The 18,129-nt window shown below is 55.6% G+C and overlaps 1 protein-coding gene across 5 annotated transcripts in view; it reads left to right on the top strand.

Annotated features, from left to right (window-relative positions):
* Positions 1 to 18,129, top strand: part of PHACTR3 (phosphatase and actin regulator 3) — a 214,912-nt gene that overhangs the window by 162,791 nt on the left and 33,992 nt on the right. For all 5 annotated transcript variants that reach the window (XM_045444072.1, XM_045444073.1, XM_045444070.1 and 2 more), the window contains one exon: positions 9,800 to 9,953. In XM_045444072.1, the coding sequence (XP_045300028.1) occupies positions 9,800 to 9,953 (154 nt within the window). The remainder of the gene's footprint in view (positions 1 to 9,799; positions 9,954 to 18,129) is intronic.

Raw genomic sequence — 18,129 nt, 5'->3', positions numbered from 1 at the left:
CCTCAGAAGGACGTGGTATCTCCCTTGGACAGTTAGAGAACCCGAGACCCTTCGGGGCCCAGACGAGAATGGAGCTGCAGAGACATGGAAAGGATACAGGTCAGAGATGAGAGTTTTGGGGACCCGTTAGTCTCCTCTCCCTGCCGCCGTAACGCATCGCCGTACTGGATGTTTTTGAATAGGAGGAATTTACTATCTCACAATCCTGAGGGTCTCACTTGGTTAAAATCATAAGGTCAGCCGGCTCTGTCTCCTAAAGACACCAGGGGAAGATCTGCTTCCTTGCCCTTCCCAGCTTCTGATGCTGCCACGTTCCGGGTCTTGCGGTCCCGCCTCCCTCTTCAAAGCCAGCAGCGGCTAGTGGTGACTTTCTCACGTCTCGTCACTCTGATGCTGACTCTCCTGCCCCCTTCTTCCACCAAGAAGGACCCTGTTGATTGCATTGGCTGCCGCTGCCTAATCCAGGGTTCTCTCCCCATCTAAGGGGCCTTTGTCACATCTGCAAAGTCGCTTTGCCGGGTAGGGTCACGTATTCGTAGTTTCTGGGGTCAGGAAGCCGACAGCTAGATAAGGCAGGACACCCTCGAGCTCCTCGTTGTGACTGGCACCCGTGCTCCTCCCTGAGACCAGGCTTGGCCCTGGGGACGTGGAAATGCGGGATCCGCACGACTGTAACACTAGCTCACGTGTGAAGCATACACCGGAAAACGTGTTCTTCCTGGGGAAGGTGGTCAGCCCAGGATGCCGGTCTCTGGGTTCCCCCATCAGGCTGAGAAATCTTAGGAAGTGCCGTCTCCTTTTGAACAAGATAGAGGAGAAGGAGGAGGAAGAAGTTCTAGAAGGCAGGCTGCTCCACCGCGTGCTTTCTGGGAAGGCACGGCAGGAATTCAGGGGCCCCGTGGACGAGAGTGGCGGACTTCCTAACCTGCGGCCCCGAGGCGGGAGGAGAGGGGCATCCAGACAGCCCCCTCTGTGTGTGGTCCCCGTGCTCACGGGTCTCCAGACTGGCTCTGCGTGACCCCGTGCCCCCCCCCCCCCCGCCAGCTCTCTCCCTGCTTCCTTGGCTCTCTGCTCCCTTGGTTCCTGTGCCTGCCCCGCCACACATGTGGGTGTGCCACCAGCTCCCTGCCTGTCCCTCTCTAGCTCACCCGCACACACACTGTCCCCACAGCCTCTCCCTGTACCCGGCGGGGCTCAAATCTTCATCCCTGGCTGCAGGGCTCCGTGGCGCTGAAGCCTCCTGTGTCCGTCTGTCCTCTGCTCGTGTCCCCGTCGATGCCCTGACCGCCCCCTGACTCCACACGCACCGAAGCCAACGCCGTCCCGTCAACCCGGAAACCTGCCCCCCTCCTGGGCCTCCATTCTCTGTGGATGTCCTGGCCGCGTTTCTAGATGTTCGAGCCGCGGCATTTTCCTCCTCCCCTTCCCCGTCTCCCCCTAACACAGTCATCTGTTGAGTCAGGAGATGTGAGCCACACGCTGTGTCCTGCCTGGGTGTGGGGTCAGGGGGAGAGATGGGCAGGAGTGAGTCTGAGACTCCAAGACTCTGGGGGTCCAATGGAAGCGTTTCTAAGGCACCGCTGTTGTTTTTAGAAGGGGTCTGGCCCTGACCCTTCTGGCCGGGACAGAGCAGCGCAGGGGGCCACTGTGTGGGGCCCTGAACGGCAGGCAGAGCAGGGCGGTCATCCTTGGAAGACGGGAGATGTGCAGAGCGAGCCCCGCACTGATTGTCCGGCTGTCCGTCCGGGCGTCTTCCTGTGCAGGCGCAGGGAGATGGCCTCACTGAGATGAGGAGGGTGGAGAGGGTGCTTCTGGGCTGTCGAAGCAGCTGGAATTTGTAGGACAGGGAATTCGAAAAGAGCGAGTGATGCTCACTAATCTGGATGTAAATTTTAAAATATAAAAAAGAAAAAAAAAGAAAAAGAAAAAGTGAGCTGTGCAAAGGGGGTCCTCAGACACCTGCAAGGGGACTGAGTGGGTCAAGGCCGGGGTGCTCCCCAGCAGGCAGAGATCCGCGAGGCTCGGCAGAGGTCACCTGAGGGAGTGAGGATGGAACCATGACGCTGGAGGTCGGGGGGTGCAGGGGGACCCAGCCCAGTCCACGGGGAGCCCTGGATGTTGACGCTGGAGGTCGGGGGTGCAGGGGGACCCAGCCCAGTCCACGGGGAGCCCTGGATGAATACAACGGATGGTCTCTTGAAAGTCCGGAGAGACCGAGTCTTAGGAGCAGGGAGCGTGTCATGAAGGACCACGTTCAAAACGAAAATAGATTCGCAGCTGCTAGAAGTGTGTTCAGGGTCTTGAAGGACAAGATGGAGGAACAGATGGAGAATCGTAGCAGAGAAGCAGAAACTATAAGGGAGCTGAATGCAAATTGTAGACAGAAAAGATACAGTGGCTGAAATGGAAATTTCACAGCCAATTGAAAAGGGCCCCACAGTGTCAGCTTCTCGTGCGAGACAGGCTGGGGGCCGTTCTCACGCAGGGGCTCGTGAACCAGGACCTGGGGCGGGCGGGGGACCCCTGGCATCCTCGTTTCTCTCCTGGCACCCAGCCCTCCTTGCTCCCCCTTTTCCGCCCCCTGCCACTCAAATGCCAACGCTTCCCGCACGCGAGCTCCTGCGGGCCGAGCCCGGCGGGCTCCAGGATGGCCGGTTCCGGCTGGGAAGCGGCTGCATTAGTGGCAGGAGGCGGTGCATCCTCGGAGCTCAGACTTGTGCATTCCCGTAATTACAGCCTTAGGATCAGTTCCAACGTGGGACTGATTGAGAAAAAGCTTTCTCATGGCTGGCTTGTCTGTCTGTCGCCGCGGAGCCTCTCAGCCATATGTTCGTATGTATCCACGGCCCCATTTATGTGTCGTCCTCCTTCCCAGGAAGGCACGGAGACGGTGGCTCTGGTGGCAGCAGCAGGCCAGGCAAGCAGGGCGGGTGGGGGGACGAAAACCTGTCAGAGATACAATCAGCCCCCCTTTGGCTCAGGAATCCCCCTCCCAGGGACTGGGGGGATGGGAGCCTTGACCCCTGTGCTGGGGGGACAGAGGGAGGACAGTCCCTGCAGCTGTGGCCAGAGGACCAAAAGGAACACCTGTGTGTCCGTTCCGGGGGGTTACGTGACCGTCACTCTCTGGGATAGTTGGTGGCCCTTAAAGGCCAGGAGCCGGACTGAGTCACCCTGATCTGGAACCGGAGCCCAATGTGTGAGCGAGGCAGGTGCGGTGTGATTCCACTTCTGTACGACGGAAGAGCGAGGTCGGAGTAAGTGGTTGGTTGTAGAGAAGTAGGCGTGGAAGTAAGGCTCCTAGAACATAGTAGTGGTTTCTTCTGGAGGGGAGACGTGGGCGGAAAGGGCGTCTTCTCCCTCCCTACCGCTGCTTTAGGCTTAAGCTGTCTGCAGGTACCTGTTCTTTTTTGGAGCTGAGGGAACAGACTTGTGGGACCCAGAAGGCAGCCGGCTGGCTCTCTGCTCTCCGCTGTGACCTGGGACAGCTCCTGTGTCTGTGAGCCTCGTGGTCCCTCTGGTGCCTCCCCTCGTGGGTGGCTGGGGCCTGGTGGGCCCCCTCCGGCTCCGACAGTCGGGGCCAGCTCCCTGTAGGTGCAGGGTGGTCCCCTGAGGTCATCGGATGGGTTTTCTTTAAGTGTGTCGATGTCGTGAATTATCTGGATTGCTTTCCAAATGTCAAGCCACCGTGCACCCCTGTCAGTCATGGTATTGTTGTCATTTTTACAAATCCTCGGATTTGATTCGCAAAAATTGTTTATAATTTTACACCCATGTTCGTGGGGTTGTCAGTCTTTAATTTTTCTTTGATTCAAATACCTTTTCTGGTTTTAACATCACTGTGAATTCTAGTTTCGTAGCAGGGGTTTTAAAGTCCCCCCTTCCTCCTCCGTCTTTCAACTTCCTGAAATAACTTATGCAGAATTGGATTACTTACTACATGCTTCGTTGTCAGTGTATGCCTCTGGGCCTGGAGGTGTTTTTGTCTGGCGGGAGGGGGGAAGCGTTTTAACTACAAATTTTATTTCTTTAATAGATAAAGGTCTATTCCGGTTTTGTATTTTTTTTTCTTGAGTGAGCCTTGGTAGATGGAATAGAATCAGATGGAGAGCCCACTCGTCTTCCTGATGTTGGTAATTTCTCTGTCTCCCTCTTTCTCTCCACCCCCCCCCCCCCAATCAGTTTGGCTAAAGGTCTATCAATTCTGTTGCTCCTCTCAAAGAACCAGCTTTTGGTTTCAAGGATTTCCTTCATCGTGTTTGTATTTTCAGTTTTCGCTGTTTTCTTTTTTTTAATTTTTTTTTTAACATTTATTTTTGAAGGAGAGAGAGACAGAGTGTGAGTGGGTTAGGGGCAGAGAGAGAGGGAGACACAGAATCCGAAGCAGGCTCCAGGCTCTGAGCTGTCAGCACAGAGCCCGATGCGGGGCTTGAACCCATGAACTGTGAGATCATGACCTGGGCCGAAGTCGGACGCTTAACCGACTGAGCCACCCAGGCACCCCCAGTTTTCACTGCTTTCTGCTCTGATCTTTATTATTCCTTCTGCTTCTTTGGGTTTAATTTGCTCGTCTTTCTCTAGTGTCTTCAGATGGAACATGAGTGCACTGATTTGAAGGCTTTCTTCTTTTTGGAGATAGGTATTCAATGATGTAAAATCTCCCCCAACACCATTTTGATATATTGTATTTTTTATTTGCTTCACAATACTTTCTAATTTCCCTTTTGATTTCTTCTTGGGACTATGGGTTAGTCAGAAGATTTTTTTTTTATTTAGTTTCCAAAGATGGGGGTACTTTTCTTTTAAAAAAATTTTTTTTTCAACGTTTATTTATTTTTGGGACAGAGAGAGACACAGCATGAACGGGGGAGGGGCAGAGAGAGAGGGAGACACAGAATCGGAAACAGGCTCCAGGCTCTGAGCCATCAGCCCAGAGCCCGACGCGGGGCTCGAACTCACAGACCGCGAGATCGTGACCTGGCTGAAGTCGGACGCTTAACCGACTGCGCCACCCAGGCACCCCGATGGGGGCACTTTTCTAGAGAGCTTTTTGTCACCAATTCCCAGTTTTATTTCACTCTAATCAGAGAGTGTGTTCTCTGTGGCTGGAGGGAGCACTTTCACACGTATGAGGACCTGCCTCTAAGTGTGTGTGTGGTTTTCTGGCAGCCGCCGTGCGCACACGTGGGAAGAGAGCATTTGTCCTGGGCAGGGTTTTTCTAAATGTCAAGCAGGTCCCGCGGCTGGTTAGTGGCTCTCGTCTCTTCCACTCCCTTCCACTTCGCCTTCCTTGTTCTTTCACTTCCTCAGGAGAGGTCTTGAGATCTTCAACAGCACCTTGAGGTTGCTCTGCGTCTTCTCGCAGTCTGTCGGGTGTTGCGTTTCGGTTTTGAACCTCTCAACAGGTTCACAAATCTTTAGCACTGGGCCGTCCTCCGGATGAAGCCGTCCCTTTATCACTCTGAGATCGCCCTTGATCCCTGAGAGGGTTCTTGGCTCAGAAATCTACCTTGCGTGATGTTCACGAGCACCTTTGGCTTTCCTTCGATGGGTTCAGAGCTGTGCGTCTTTCCCCTTGTATCTGTTTGTGTCTTTATAGTCAAAGTATGTGTTTTGTGGGCAGCATAGAGTTGGGTCTTGCTTTGTTATCCAGCTGAGAGTTTTTGCCTTTCGGGAGGGTATTCAGACTATTTGTGTTGAATGCAACTCTTAGGTTTAAATTGTTTTCTTAACTCTATTTATTTTGAGAGCAAGAGAGAGAGCAAGCGAGGGAGGGGCAGAAAGAGAGAGAAAAGTCCCAAGCAGGCTCCTCACTGTCAGTGCAGAGCCTGACATGGGGCTTGAACTCACAAACCATGAGCTCATGACCTGAGCCGAAGTTGGAGGTGCCTGATAGGGACTGGGGGAGGGGGGCGGGGGACATCCTGAAGGAAGCCTGGAAAGCAAGCCTGGAGTACAGGAGAGGAGGTGAGACCGCGTACAGAAATCCCGAGCCGTTAGCAGTCGGGCCTTAGTGTCTCATGGGACAGAGGAGGTCATGTGGGGAGCAGGTGGACATGTAGAGGTGGGGAGACGTCAAGGAGCCAGCAAAGGAGACTGAGGCGTGGCCATCAAGGTGGGAGGACAGCTGACCAGAGTGGTGACTTATGGGGAAAGGGAAGGGAGCCTTTCACAAAGAAGGGAGTGCCGACCACCTCTGGGTCTCTAAAGGTACCCTCTGCCCCACTGGGGTAGGTAATGGGAGCTGATGAGACAGGGGCCTGGGGCACATTGGCAGTTCCATACCTGCTGGTGTGCCCATGAGCAGGTGCGTGCAAGGCTGCCCCCTGCCTGCTGAGCTGGGGCCCTCGCAGTGCCACCCATTGCTGTCCCGGCCACTGTGGCACCAGGGGACAGGCAGCATCACCCCACCCTACCTCCTCTGCCCCGCCTGTCTGCTGCACATTGGAAAGGCACCCCCAACGTTCACTGGAGTCAAACTAGATCTGGTACCATCAGACTTCTAATTTACTTAAGTTTTTGGCGTCTACGTTGATTTTTTTTTTTTTTTTTTTTAGCTTTTGCCAATAAAGAACTCCATAGGGTGTTAGGCGGGACCGGTCTGAAGGTAGATGAGAGTCTTGCCCTTGGAAAGACAGTGTTGGTTCCCACAGATGCACCCAGGGAAAAGATGTTTTGTGGCAGGTGAGCTCTGACCACATCCAGAAACCAGCCTTGCCCGTGGGGACTTCGGGGGAGCCAGCAGACAAGTCAGATGGTGGCAGTTCTCCGGGAGCGAGAAAACGAGTGTTTTCCCTCCGCTGACTGCCAGGCGGCCGGTCTCCGCCGAGATCTGCACCCTCTTAGAGTTCAAGACCACCGCAGGGCTGGGGGGGAGGAGCATGTTACCGTAGACTGAGTGAGACCCTCTCACAGAGACTCAGCCTCCTCCTCTTGGATGAACTTGCCCTGTGTGGCTGCGGCCGTGGGTTATGTACAGAGTTCTGGAAAAGGTGACCCTGACCATTTTTTCCAGTTGTTGCTTTTATGGAGGAGACAGTTTCTCTACCATCTTTCCTGATGTTGCTGAACAGTGTTCTTTCTCTTTAAATAATTGTTCATTTTCATTGAAGGAAATTATGATAAAAAAACACAATACCAAAAAGCAAAATTAGTACAGAAAATGATGAATTCTTGACCTCCCTAGGCCAATTATAATGTCATATGTACTTAAAATTTCGGCACCTACACATCTACAGACATGTTTCTGGGGATGGCACACACATATCCATATACCCTGCTGTCGTCAGCAGCATCCTGTGAATGTCTTTCCGGCACTCAGTGACCTACAGGCCACCATTGTCGATGGGTCTGCAGAGGCTCATTGTACATACGATGTGCCATCATCTGACAGGTGTCATCCTGGGTATCTTGGTTTATTTAATTTCTTGCTTTCATAAATGACGCTGGACGAGCACCCTTGTATCTGGTTTTCTGTGCTTGTCCCACTTTTCTGTGTCAAAACAGGGAAACCAGTGCGTCTGGGGGCATCTGGGGAGGGAGGACTGCTTGCCTCCCACGGTCGGGACAGAAAGGTTTCCTGACCTCGGATCCTCAGCCTCACATCTTCTCCGAGTCAGACCGCTCTGGGATGTGTGCTCGTTCAGAGTGATTCTGGGGGCGCCTGGGTGGCCCAGTCAGTTGAGTGCCTGATTCTTGATTTCACCTCAGGTCACGATCTCACGGTTGGTGGGATCGAGCCCCACGTGGGGCTCTGCGCTGACAGGGTGGAGCCTGCTTGGGATCTTTGTCTCTCTCTCAAAATAAATAAACATTAGGGGCGCCTGGGTGGCCCAGTTGGTTAAGCATCCGACTTTGGCTCAGGTCATGATCTCACAGTTTGTGGGTTCAAGCCCCGTGTCGGGCTCTGTGCTGACAGCTCGGAGCCTGCTTGGGATTCTGTCTCCTTCTCTCTTTGCCCTTCTCCCACTTGCTCTCCGTATCTTTCGCAAAATAAATAATAAAAAAATACTAAAAGTAAATAAATAAATGAGCATTAAAACAACAACAAAAAACCCAAATTGACCCAATTGAAGGTTGGGTGGGAGTGCTGGCCGGATTCGTGGAAAGCCTCATTTGTAAGCTATTTGGAAATTTCCTTTGTTGACTTCTCAGTAACAAAACCTAGTAACCTCCTGACACGCTAGAGAAGACCTGATACCAGGCTCTAAGTTTTCGTCGTGGCCCTACTGTGTGCCCGTGCCGTGCCCAGAGAGGCTGGGAGAACGGCTTGCTTGTTCCCGGCACCGGGACTTTATGTGGAGTGAATTCTCATTTCCATCTGGAAATCTCTGACGAAGGTTCTTTTTCTCAGTTAAGAACAAATACGATTAAAGTTTGTAATAAGCCCAAGACATTTGCCATGGGCTTAAAAAGACTTTCGTTATCAAAAGCTTAAAAGATTAAACCACACTCAGTGTGGTTTCAAAGTTGAGCATACTCTGGGTCTCCGAAAATGGCAATCCCTTCTTGCCGCGTATTAGACCCTTGACATTCATGAAGGATTTGTCCCGAGACCTTTGAGATGCCCTTAATTCGTGAATGCCACCAAAGCTGTCAGTTTCCCCCAGAACACACAGTAAAGACTAACCGAAAAATGCATGTGACTCCTTCAGGCTCTTTGTGATCCTATAAATGTAGGACTCTAGCCGTTTATAAAGCTATTAAAACAAGTTCAGGCTAGAGCCCTCGCTGGAATGGTTTGGGGAGTCATTATGTTCCTCTTTCTCTATAAAGCATAGCAAACAAGCTCATATTAGAAATTCAAACCTCAGCGGAGCCCCCAATTTTTGTGTCTTACTTTGTCCCCAACTTCTGTGAAATGTCACGTTCTGAGACTCATTTCTGGCTTTGTACCCCCGTCTTCGACGCTAGGCGTCGGCTTTCTCGGGGAGCCATTTTTCTTTGCCTCCACCCAGGGGGTGTTGGGGGATGGTCTGAACCCCCGGATTGAAATCCATGTCCTGGTAAAGCTGCAGAACTGCCACCTACAGTTACCTGCCAGGGGCGGGGGCAAAGGGGTGTCTCATTCAGAAACTCACTGACTCCGCACATCACCATCGCCTAGCATACCATCCTTCTCTGCCTGTGAACACCGCCAAGCCCACTTCTCTTAATTTAGACATCCCATCCTCTAAGATCTTACTCGCACCCGGATGTTGGCTGATCCCGGGCGTGTGTGGAAACAAAGATCAGCCTCAGCCTGGGGACCCGGAGTCAGCCCACCCTTTCCTTCGCTCCGTGTTCGCTGGTAACATGCTGCATCAGCGCTGTTCCGGGGCCCGCGGAGGGCACACTGCTGTTGACCTCAAAGTCTGGTGAAGGAGACGATAAATTGACGGACGGGGAAGAGCTCAGATCCAGGGGGAGTTCACGGTGTGGTGTCATGGTGATTGGAGTCCCCGCGGGCCCCTTTGAGAAGGACGGAGGCTGGCTGTGGGGACAGGGCCGGCTGTGGACGGTCCAGCAGAGCCGGGTGGCCTGTGGGGGGCAGACCTGCTCCCACGGCCCCGGGGTGGGCTGCTCTCGGGACTGGGGAAGCGGGGAGAGTGGACTCTGAGGGGAAAGGGGAGGGGAGGGGACTGCCATTGGAAGTAACTGTAGGTTATGGCCCAGACTCAGAAGGAAGCCTGAGTGCCATTCATAGTCACCCTGGTGCAGATTCCTTCGAGCAGCAGGGGGGCGGCTAGGTCGGCAAGCCAGCACCCGACTAATACCTGTGTCCTTGTCCCTTCCCTCCCGTCCCTCCGGCGGCTCTCAGGAACACTGCCGAGAAAATGCAAGAAGGAGCTCTTGGCGGTGAAGCTACGGAATCGGCCCAGCAAGCAGGAATTGGAAGACCGGAACATTTTCCCCAGGAGGACTGACGAAGAGAGACAGGAAATCCGGCAGCAGATTGAGATGAAACTCTCCAAGTAAGTAGTGGCTTGTCGCCTCAGGCAGAGGCGGGGGCCCCCCTCGCAGCCCGCACCCCGCTGAGGCCCTGTCTTCCCTGCCCTGCGCCGTCTCAGGGCTCCCAGACGGGGCTCTGACTGCGACCTCTCGCCTCGACACCGTCCACGCTGGGGACTGGACAGTCCTTGGTCCTGGGGGCCGTCCTTGTCTTCACGCCTGACATCCTCCTGTGACAGAATTGTCCCCGCACATCTCCACCTGCCTGTGGCGGGGGGGGGGGGCACATCGTCCCCAGCAGAGAGCACCAGTCTGTAGAGGGCAAGCGAGCCCCCTGAAGGAGTGAAGGGGCCACGGCTGGGAGGGGCTGTGACAGCGGGGCTTGTGGGCGTCCCGGACCTGGGGGAGAGGCTCTGTTTTCGCCTCCACCAGGCCGCCTTCCTTCAGGAAGGTGCATCCCGTATTGCCAGATCGCCGAAGTTTTTCAAGGAAAGCTGGAATCTATTGGGGGGATGGTACGTGCACCGAGTTGAGCCCATCTGCTGTCTGGCTGTGACCCAGAGCCACGAGTGAGCGCCCTCTGCTTTACAGCCCCCAGGCGTCCCCTAGGGCGGTCACTAGGGTTGGCTGTGTGATGGGCCCGGACAGCGTGGAGCTGTGGGTCTTTGTGGCTGGGATCTGCCGGGGTCCAGGGATGCGCCGTGGGGCAGGGTGCTTTGTTACCAGTAGGGGGACAGGCTGTGACCGCGTGGTGGGCCCAGCATTGGAGGACTTTCTAGGTTGCTCCCCAAAAACCGGGGGCCAGAGCACACGGGGCAGTCCCACTCTCACCGGCGGCCCCTGCCGCGAAGCTGGCCCAGAGCAGCTGAACATGAACCACAGGGCTTTTGTGGGAATCAGGCCCTTCGAGCCTTCTGGATCGTAGCCCCAGGATTGGGTGCGGGTGTCAGAGAGGACGTATTAATGGGGCTCGGGCACACACCTGTTGCCATCTCCCTGCCCTCCCTGCTTCACCTTCTGGAGTGTGGCCTGGGCTGGGCTGGGCTTGGAGGGACAGGGTCCCGGACTCCCTCAGCCTACCCGCTCCCCCTTTAACCCTCAGAAGCTGGTCCTGCAGAGCAGGAAGGGATGGCATCCCGATGGCAGACCAGCTGTCCCCGTGCCTCCCCCTCGATTTGCCCTTGACTGGTGCTTCTCACTGACCCCTGCACCCAGGCCACCTGCAGGGACCACGGGAACATACAGGTTCCGATGAAGCAGGTCTGCAGCGGCCCTGGGGTTCTGTGTTTAGACAAGCCAGGGGACGCCAGTGCTGCTGGTCTGTGGGCCACCCTCAGCGTCTTCCAGCCTCGGTAGCCTTGACATTTGGGGCCGGGTGAGTTTGTGGTGGGGTGTCCTGGGCAGGCTAGGACGTTTAGCAGCAACACTGGCTTCCGCCCGGTGCGGAGGAGGGGTTACTCCTATCTTGCTCCCACCCACCCAGCTGTGACAACCAGAAATGCCTCGAGACATTATCGAGTGTCCCCTGGGGGACAGAATCGTCCCGGTCAAGAAGCACTGATCTGAAGGTCAACTTGGACTTCTTCTCCCGGGGGTCTTTCCTCTGCCTGAGGCACGGGGCTCTTCGGGTGGCTCAGCCCTTGTTCCGCTCTGCACCAGGGAGCGTGGGCCCCGGTGGGCCCATCTTCCGCTGAAATCCCTCACTGAATGTTGTCAGGGGGGAGGGCGGGGAATGTGCAGACCCCAGGTGCTAGGATTCTCTGTGCCTCGGTTTTCTCACCTGTAAAATGGGGTGATAGCAGCTGCCAGGCCCATGGCAGAGGAGGGACCGGCTCAGCAGGGCACAGGGGCCCCAAGCTGGGGTCCTAGACACTTGGAGTCACACACACAGACCTGGGTTCAAATTCCACTCTGCACTGATGTCCGGGGTGACCTTACCCCTGTCCGGGTCTTATTTTCTCATCTTTAAGGTGGGATGCTGACCTTCCAAGGTCATTGTCTGTTTCTGGGAGATCCCGGAAGGAAGGCGTGTTACACAGCACCTGCCCCTCGGCAGGTTGGGCTGCTGACCTCTGCGAGCTGGGGCCTCTTCCTGCGTCATCTCCAAGCCTTGTGGCCAATGGTGCCTGTGACACAGACCGCCGTCAAGGTGTCTGGTGGCTACTTGGGGCTCAGGAACCCCACGGGGAAGCTTCTTAAAATACAGATTGATGGGGCGCCTGGGGGGCTCAGTCGGTTGAGCGTCTGACTTCAGCTCGGGTCACGATCTCCCGGTCTTTGGGTTCCAGGCCTGCGTCAGGCTCTGTGCTGACGGCTCGGAGCCTGGAGCCTGTTCGGATTCTGTGTCTCCCTCTCTCTCTGCCCCTCCCCTGCTCGCACGCTGTCTCTCTCTCTCCGTCAAAAATAAATAAACATGAAAAAAAATTTAAAAAAATACAGATTGGTGAGCCCCATCCAGACCTGAGACCAGAACAGTCTAACAAGTTGCCTGGTATGGGTGGGCTGAGGCAAGACACCAGTGTGAGCCCGTATTAGCGGATTGAATGAGGCTGTGATGCCCCTCAAGCCCTTATCGTTGCATCTGGGTCACGCGTCAAAGACTTAATTTACTCGTGTTGAGGGGCCCTGGGCAGCGGAGATCGCTCCTGTCAGCTCCCGCCTTCCTGCAGAGCCACGGCCTCAGACCTCTTCCTGTGTGGCTGAACCGCCCCCCTCCCCTCACCCCCGTGCTTGGTCCCCCTGCTTGGTGTGGGGCAGATGCCAGAGGAACACGCGCGGGAGGGAGCAGGGAGGGAAGCCTAGGAAGCAAATGCATGAGCCCCTCAGGGAGGGGTCGAGCTATCACAGACGGGGAGGAGGCCTGGACCGGCGGAGAGGACCCCTGTGGACACAGGGCCCCAGACCAAGGTCTGCCCCTGCTGCCGGGGGGTGTCCCAGAGGCCCCCTGAGGAGAGGGGTCTGGACCAGCATTTCCGAGAGAGATGGCAGGTGTCGGGTGTGAGCGGTTGTCCAAGGTGCAGCTTGGGCCCGGCTGTGGGGCCCCGAGGCCTTTCCTCCTGGGTGTCACAAGGCCCCTTTCGGGGTCGCGGCTGTAGTCACCATGCTGTGCCAGAGGCCTCTTGAGTGAGGGGAACCTGAGGGCACGGGCACAGCCACGTCCACGGCCACGTGGGGTGTCGCCATGCCTGGCCTCAGCTGTGCTGCAGGTGCCGTGGGCGGGCCGTGGGGTGTCCAGACCTCACCCACGGCAGGCAGGGAGGTTCTTGTACCCCTCTGGGGAGCTGCTGGTACAGTGGAAAAAAATGTCAGACCGTGGGCCAGGGAGGCAGTGGGGACAGTCTCCACGTCCTGGGATGATTTGGGGACTTGGTGCCACCACCCGGGGCCTTTGATGGCCGTTGCCTCAGCGGAGCCCCGACTGCCTGTGCCTGTGGGCTGGGCTCCCGGCCCCGCAGTGGGGTCGCAGGCTGCTGGGGTCCGGCTCCCGGGCGCTGGGGCTATAGTCTCAGCACTGACTGACCCCAGGCCGCCGTGGACGTCTAGCTCCAGCGTTTCACGTGAATGGGAGAGTCTGTGCTTCCCGAACGGCAGGCACTGTTGAGGGGGCTTCTCGGTCTGTGGCCCCCTGAGTGCCTGACGACCTTCAGTTTCCTTTCACTCACCCTGGTCTCAGCCTCATCAGTGATAGCCTTGAGTCCTGTGTTCTCGTTATGTGTTTTTTCTTTTTTAAGTAAAGGAGAAGAGATTTCCTGACTTCACCTGGGTGGGGGGTGCGGTGGGGGTGGTTCTGAGCCTCAAATGAGAAGCCACAGGGAGGGGGGTGTGCGTCCTGAATAAAGTCTCCTGCAGGTGTGCTGGAATGATCTCCCCCCTCCCCCCCCAGTTTATGTATTTATTTTGAGAGGAGAAGGTGGGGGCAAAGGAGGGGCAGAGAAAGGGGAAGAGAGAGAATCCCAAGCAGGCTCCAAGCCGTCAATGTGGAGTCCAACATAGCACTCGATCTCACAAACCGTGAGATCATCGCCTGGGCCGAAATGAAGAGTTGGCTGCTTAACCGGCTGAGCCACCCAGGTGCCCCTGGAATGGCCTGTCTTGACCCTCTCTCCGCCACGTCTTTGCGGACTTCCCCTTTCTGTTGGTGCACCGGCCACATTCACGCAGTCATGCACTCAGCAGGTACTTGCCGAACAGCTGTGACGTGCCAGACACGCTGCTGGGTGTGAGGTGTCCTAGCAGACAAGACGGAGGTACTCTCTGCCCTGTGGGGCTTACTGTACCTGAGTATGCTGCAGGCATGGCTGGACCCAGATGCTCTTGCGGCATTGATAAGAGTTGGTCTACTTCTGTTTCTTGACTTGGTGTGGCTTCATTCTCTGGCTATTTCGCTCCACATCCTGGTCCCGGAAGCTCCAGGCTTACCTCTGTATGGGAGCCCATTCCTGAAGCGATCACCTTGACCAAAGGGATGGAAGGGGCTCCCTGGACACGTTTAGATCACATGCTCATCGCTGAACCGGTCACCGTGGCCAAGGGAATATGCTCATTAATCAAGCTTGGCTTGCGTAGCTGCTGGTTTCCTCAACGGGACGTGCACTTGCTGAGGGCTGGTCTTCTGTTTCTCTTACTTCTGGTGAGATTGAACATGTTTTCAGTGTTTATTGGCTCCTTGGTTGTTTCTTCTTTTCATGAACTTCACCTGCAGGTTTCTTTGTGTTAATGATTTTAGGAGTTCGCTTTGGGAATTGTGGCTTCGACTCCTTCCTCAGTTTGGTGAGTTACACAGCCGTTCTCTGGGGCTCGTGTTTTCATTTAGGTCATACTTTCCTGTGTGCAGAAGTATTTCATCGTAAGGTCGTTGGATTACCAATCGTACTCCTTAGGCGTCAGCGGGCTTTTCTGTCAGGGGCCAGCAAGTCAATGCTTCCCGCTTTGTGGACCCTACAGTGTCTGTTGCAACAACACGACTCTGATACTGTAGCACTAATGTGGGCTTAGCCCATGTGGAGTGAGTGCGTGTGGCGTTGTGCCGAGAAAGCTGTATTTACAAATGTAGATAGCGGCCCGTGGGACAGAGTTTGCCGACCTCCGATACACTTTATGGTTCTGCTGTTTGTGTCATGTTTAAAAAATCCCTCCCTACCCAGAGGTACAGAATAAATTTACTTTTTAAAAAAAAAATGTTTATTTTTTTGAGAGAGAGACAGAGAGAAAGGGGGAGACACAGAATCCGAAGCAGGCTCCAGGCTCCGAGCTGTCAGCGCAGAGCCCGACGCGGGGCTCGAACTCACACACCGCGAGATCGTGACCTGAGCCGAAGTCAATGCTTAACCGACAGCCCCCCAGGTGCCTCAAGAATAGAGTCACTTATTGTACTATTTTTGCACCTGCCTTCTACAGACCAGGTTCTCTTTCAAAATAGAGCGTTACGTGAGTTGATCTAAAGGAAAAATAGTAAACAGTGGTGGTATATATGTGGTTCAAAACCAGGACAAAATCATCACGAGGACACTTGGTGTAATAGAAGTCCAGGCCGCACCCCCCCCCCCCGCCCTGCCCCCCCCACCCCACCCCTGCCTGTGGGTGCAGGAGGGGAGGTGGGAGGAGGCGGGTGCCAGAAACCAGCCTGAGGGCCTGGAAGGCCCCAGTTTCGAGGAACCCGAAACACATGTCCTGGACCGGGTTTCCTCCGTTACTCACTGAGTCTGTCACGCATCTTAAACCTTGGACTAGAACGGAGGAGGTCCTGTGACTTTTGTCACCAGGTTTACAAACAGAAAAGCAACCCAGGACCCAGAGAGGGAGGCAGCTGAGAAGTCGCATCCGCATCCGGGAGGAGGGTCAGCTGCTGTCTCCCCACAGACACGGTTTAATTGGATCCCTTTGTCTTTGTTTTGCCTCCTTGCAGGGTCTTGCGCTATCACTTGCTGAATAATTCAGCCCTGGTTGCCATGGCAACGTGCCCTCCACCGAAGCAGCCTGAAGCGCGATGGGTGTTTTTGTTTTGTTTTATTTTCTTTAATTTCCAGACCTTTCATGGTTTCTCTTCCGGGCGCTCCCCGGGCTGTCGCGGGTGAAGTGGCCGCTGTCCCCGGCTCCCTGGCACAGGCACCTTCTGGGTGCCGGGTGTGGGGGCTCCGCGAAGTGGGGGGCATCTCTCCAGACGGGAGCCCAGCTCACCTCTGTGAGTGACCCTGTCAGTGACTCCGCCACATTTAAGGACCCCCAGCCCTCGCGTGTCACACAGTAGGCGTGTTCTGGAAATGATGCCCACAGGCGCAGACTGTCGTGCACACGGTGTAAGGGGAGCGACGGTTAAGGACGCCCGCGCGCTTTCAGTTTTAAGTGCTGGCCCCGGGCAGTAAGTGTCACCTACTTTCCCTCTTTTGATTTAATCCTCGCAGGAACCCGGGAAGATGGGTCTTCTTTCCACTTTACAGAGGAGAAAACTAAGCCTTTCCAAGAAGTTAGGGGACTCGCCCAGGATGGCACAGCCGGGAGGCAGGGTGGGCGCCCTGGAACCACACCCGGGCTCAGGGGAGGCCTCCTGCCAAAGCGCCGCCTCACCCGCTTCAGGCTTTGCACTGTCTAATGTTGGCTTGGCTCCCATCACCGTGCGTTCTGGCTTCCGGCCAACACGTCAGGCCTCTGGGCTCCCAGTCCTTCCTGCCTGTGTCCGGGAGGGGGGGCACAGAGATGATGCGAAGTGTCCCCTGGTGCGGAGCAGTGGGGGTGAGTGAAGGTGTCCAGAAAGGGCCCCTTAGCCACACATAGGCTTTGGGGAACGGGGGCCAGGCGGGCTCGATCCCTGCCTCGCTGTCACAGCGGTGGGAGTCGGGCAAGGGCCGCCTCTGGGTCTCCCTCCTGCCTGCATATGGAGACCGCGGCAGCACCCCTGGGGCTCCTGGGAAGGTTCTAGGTTAGTCCTTGAAAGAACGTAATAGTGTATCCCTGGCAGGAGGCGCTCAGGGAGACAGAGCTGCTCCTGGCAGGAGCTTGGCTGGGACGCACCTGGGTTGTTTGTCACCTGTCACCTCCATAGAGGAGGAGGCCACCCGGCGGGCCGCACTGAGGCTTGAGTGGAGGCCATAGAAGCCTCTCCAGGTTGGGGAGCAGCCCCGCATCCTTGTTAATGATGATGTGATCGTTGTTCTCGTCTGTTCTTATTTGTGACTGTCGTGTGACCCTCCTGGAGACAGAGGGGCCTGAGTGCTGCACGAACTTTCTATTAAGTGTCCCGTGGGGGCGGGCGGGGGTGGGGGCGGTTCTCCGCTCTGGGGCTGTGTTGTGAGCAGCTGATTAAGGCTCAGTGATGTCCTTCGGGACTTGGTCCTTAGCATGCCACCACCGGAGTTAAATGCTCCTCGTCGTGTCCCTTTGTACATTTCGTTCTGCATCCGGAACAGGCTGCCACCACTCAGCCTCCATGGAAACAAGTTCGCAGGAAAAAAAGAGTGTCGTGCACAGCTGCCCCCACCCACCATGGTCGCCTCGAAACCTGCAGAATTTTAGGGAAGACGCTGGATGCTGTTTTGTTTTTTTAAATTGTTTTAATGTTTATTTATTTTTGAGAGAGAGACACAGAGACAGAGAGAGACAGAGAGACAGAGCATGAGCAGGGGAGGGGTAGAGAGAGAGGGAGACAGAATCTGAAGCAGGCTCCAGGCTCCCAGCTGTCGGCACAGAGCCTGACACGGGGCTCGAACTCATGAACCCTGAGATCATGACCTGAGCTGAAGTCGGACTGAGCCACCCAGGCGCCCCCCTTGGCTGGAGGCCTTTAAGGACAGGGGTGGAGGCTGGCACGGCTTTATGGGACCCGAGTATCAGCCTTGGTCCTGTTGTCCACTGAGGCCTCACAGGCAGCTGGGACCCCGTGCAGGGTCTCAGTTCTGTGGACACAGAATTTGGAAAACACAGAAATCTTTCTTTTTTGTGGGCTTACCAGGAAGAAAAAAATGGCTTTTAATTTCTGGAAAGGAAGCCACTCATTTGGGCAGAGTTGAAGCTTCATTGCAGGGGCGGGGGTTTATGATAGCAGCGGGGCACTGATAAATATTTGCCGATGGAGGACCCGTCGCTCTGTGTCCCCCCCCCCAACCTGCAGTGTGGGAACCCAGCTCATCCTGGGCGACTCACATCCAGTCCCACAGGCATCCTCCGAGATGGGGACAGAGCAGCGTGGTTATTAATATGGTTGTT

Source organism: Leopardus geoffroyi, chromosome A3 (assembly GCF_018350155.1).
Source record: "Leopardus geoffroyi isolate Oge1 chromosome A3, O.geoffroyi_Oge1_pat1.0, whole genome shotgun sequence".
In the NCBI taxonomy this organism is placed as follows: Eukaryota; Metazoa; Chordata; class Mammalia; order Carnivora; family Felidae; genus Leopardus; species Leopardus geoffroyi.
Note: the sequence above shows the minus strand (reverse complement) of the source record. Positions and strands in the feature narration are given on the sequence as shown.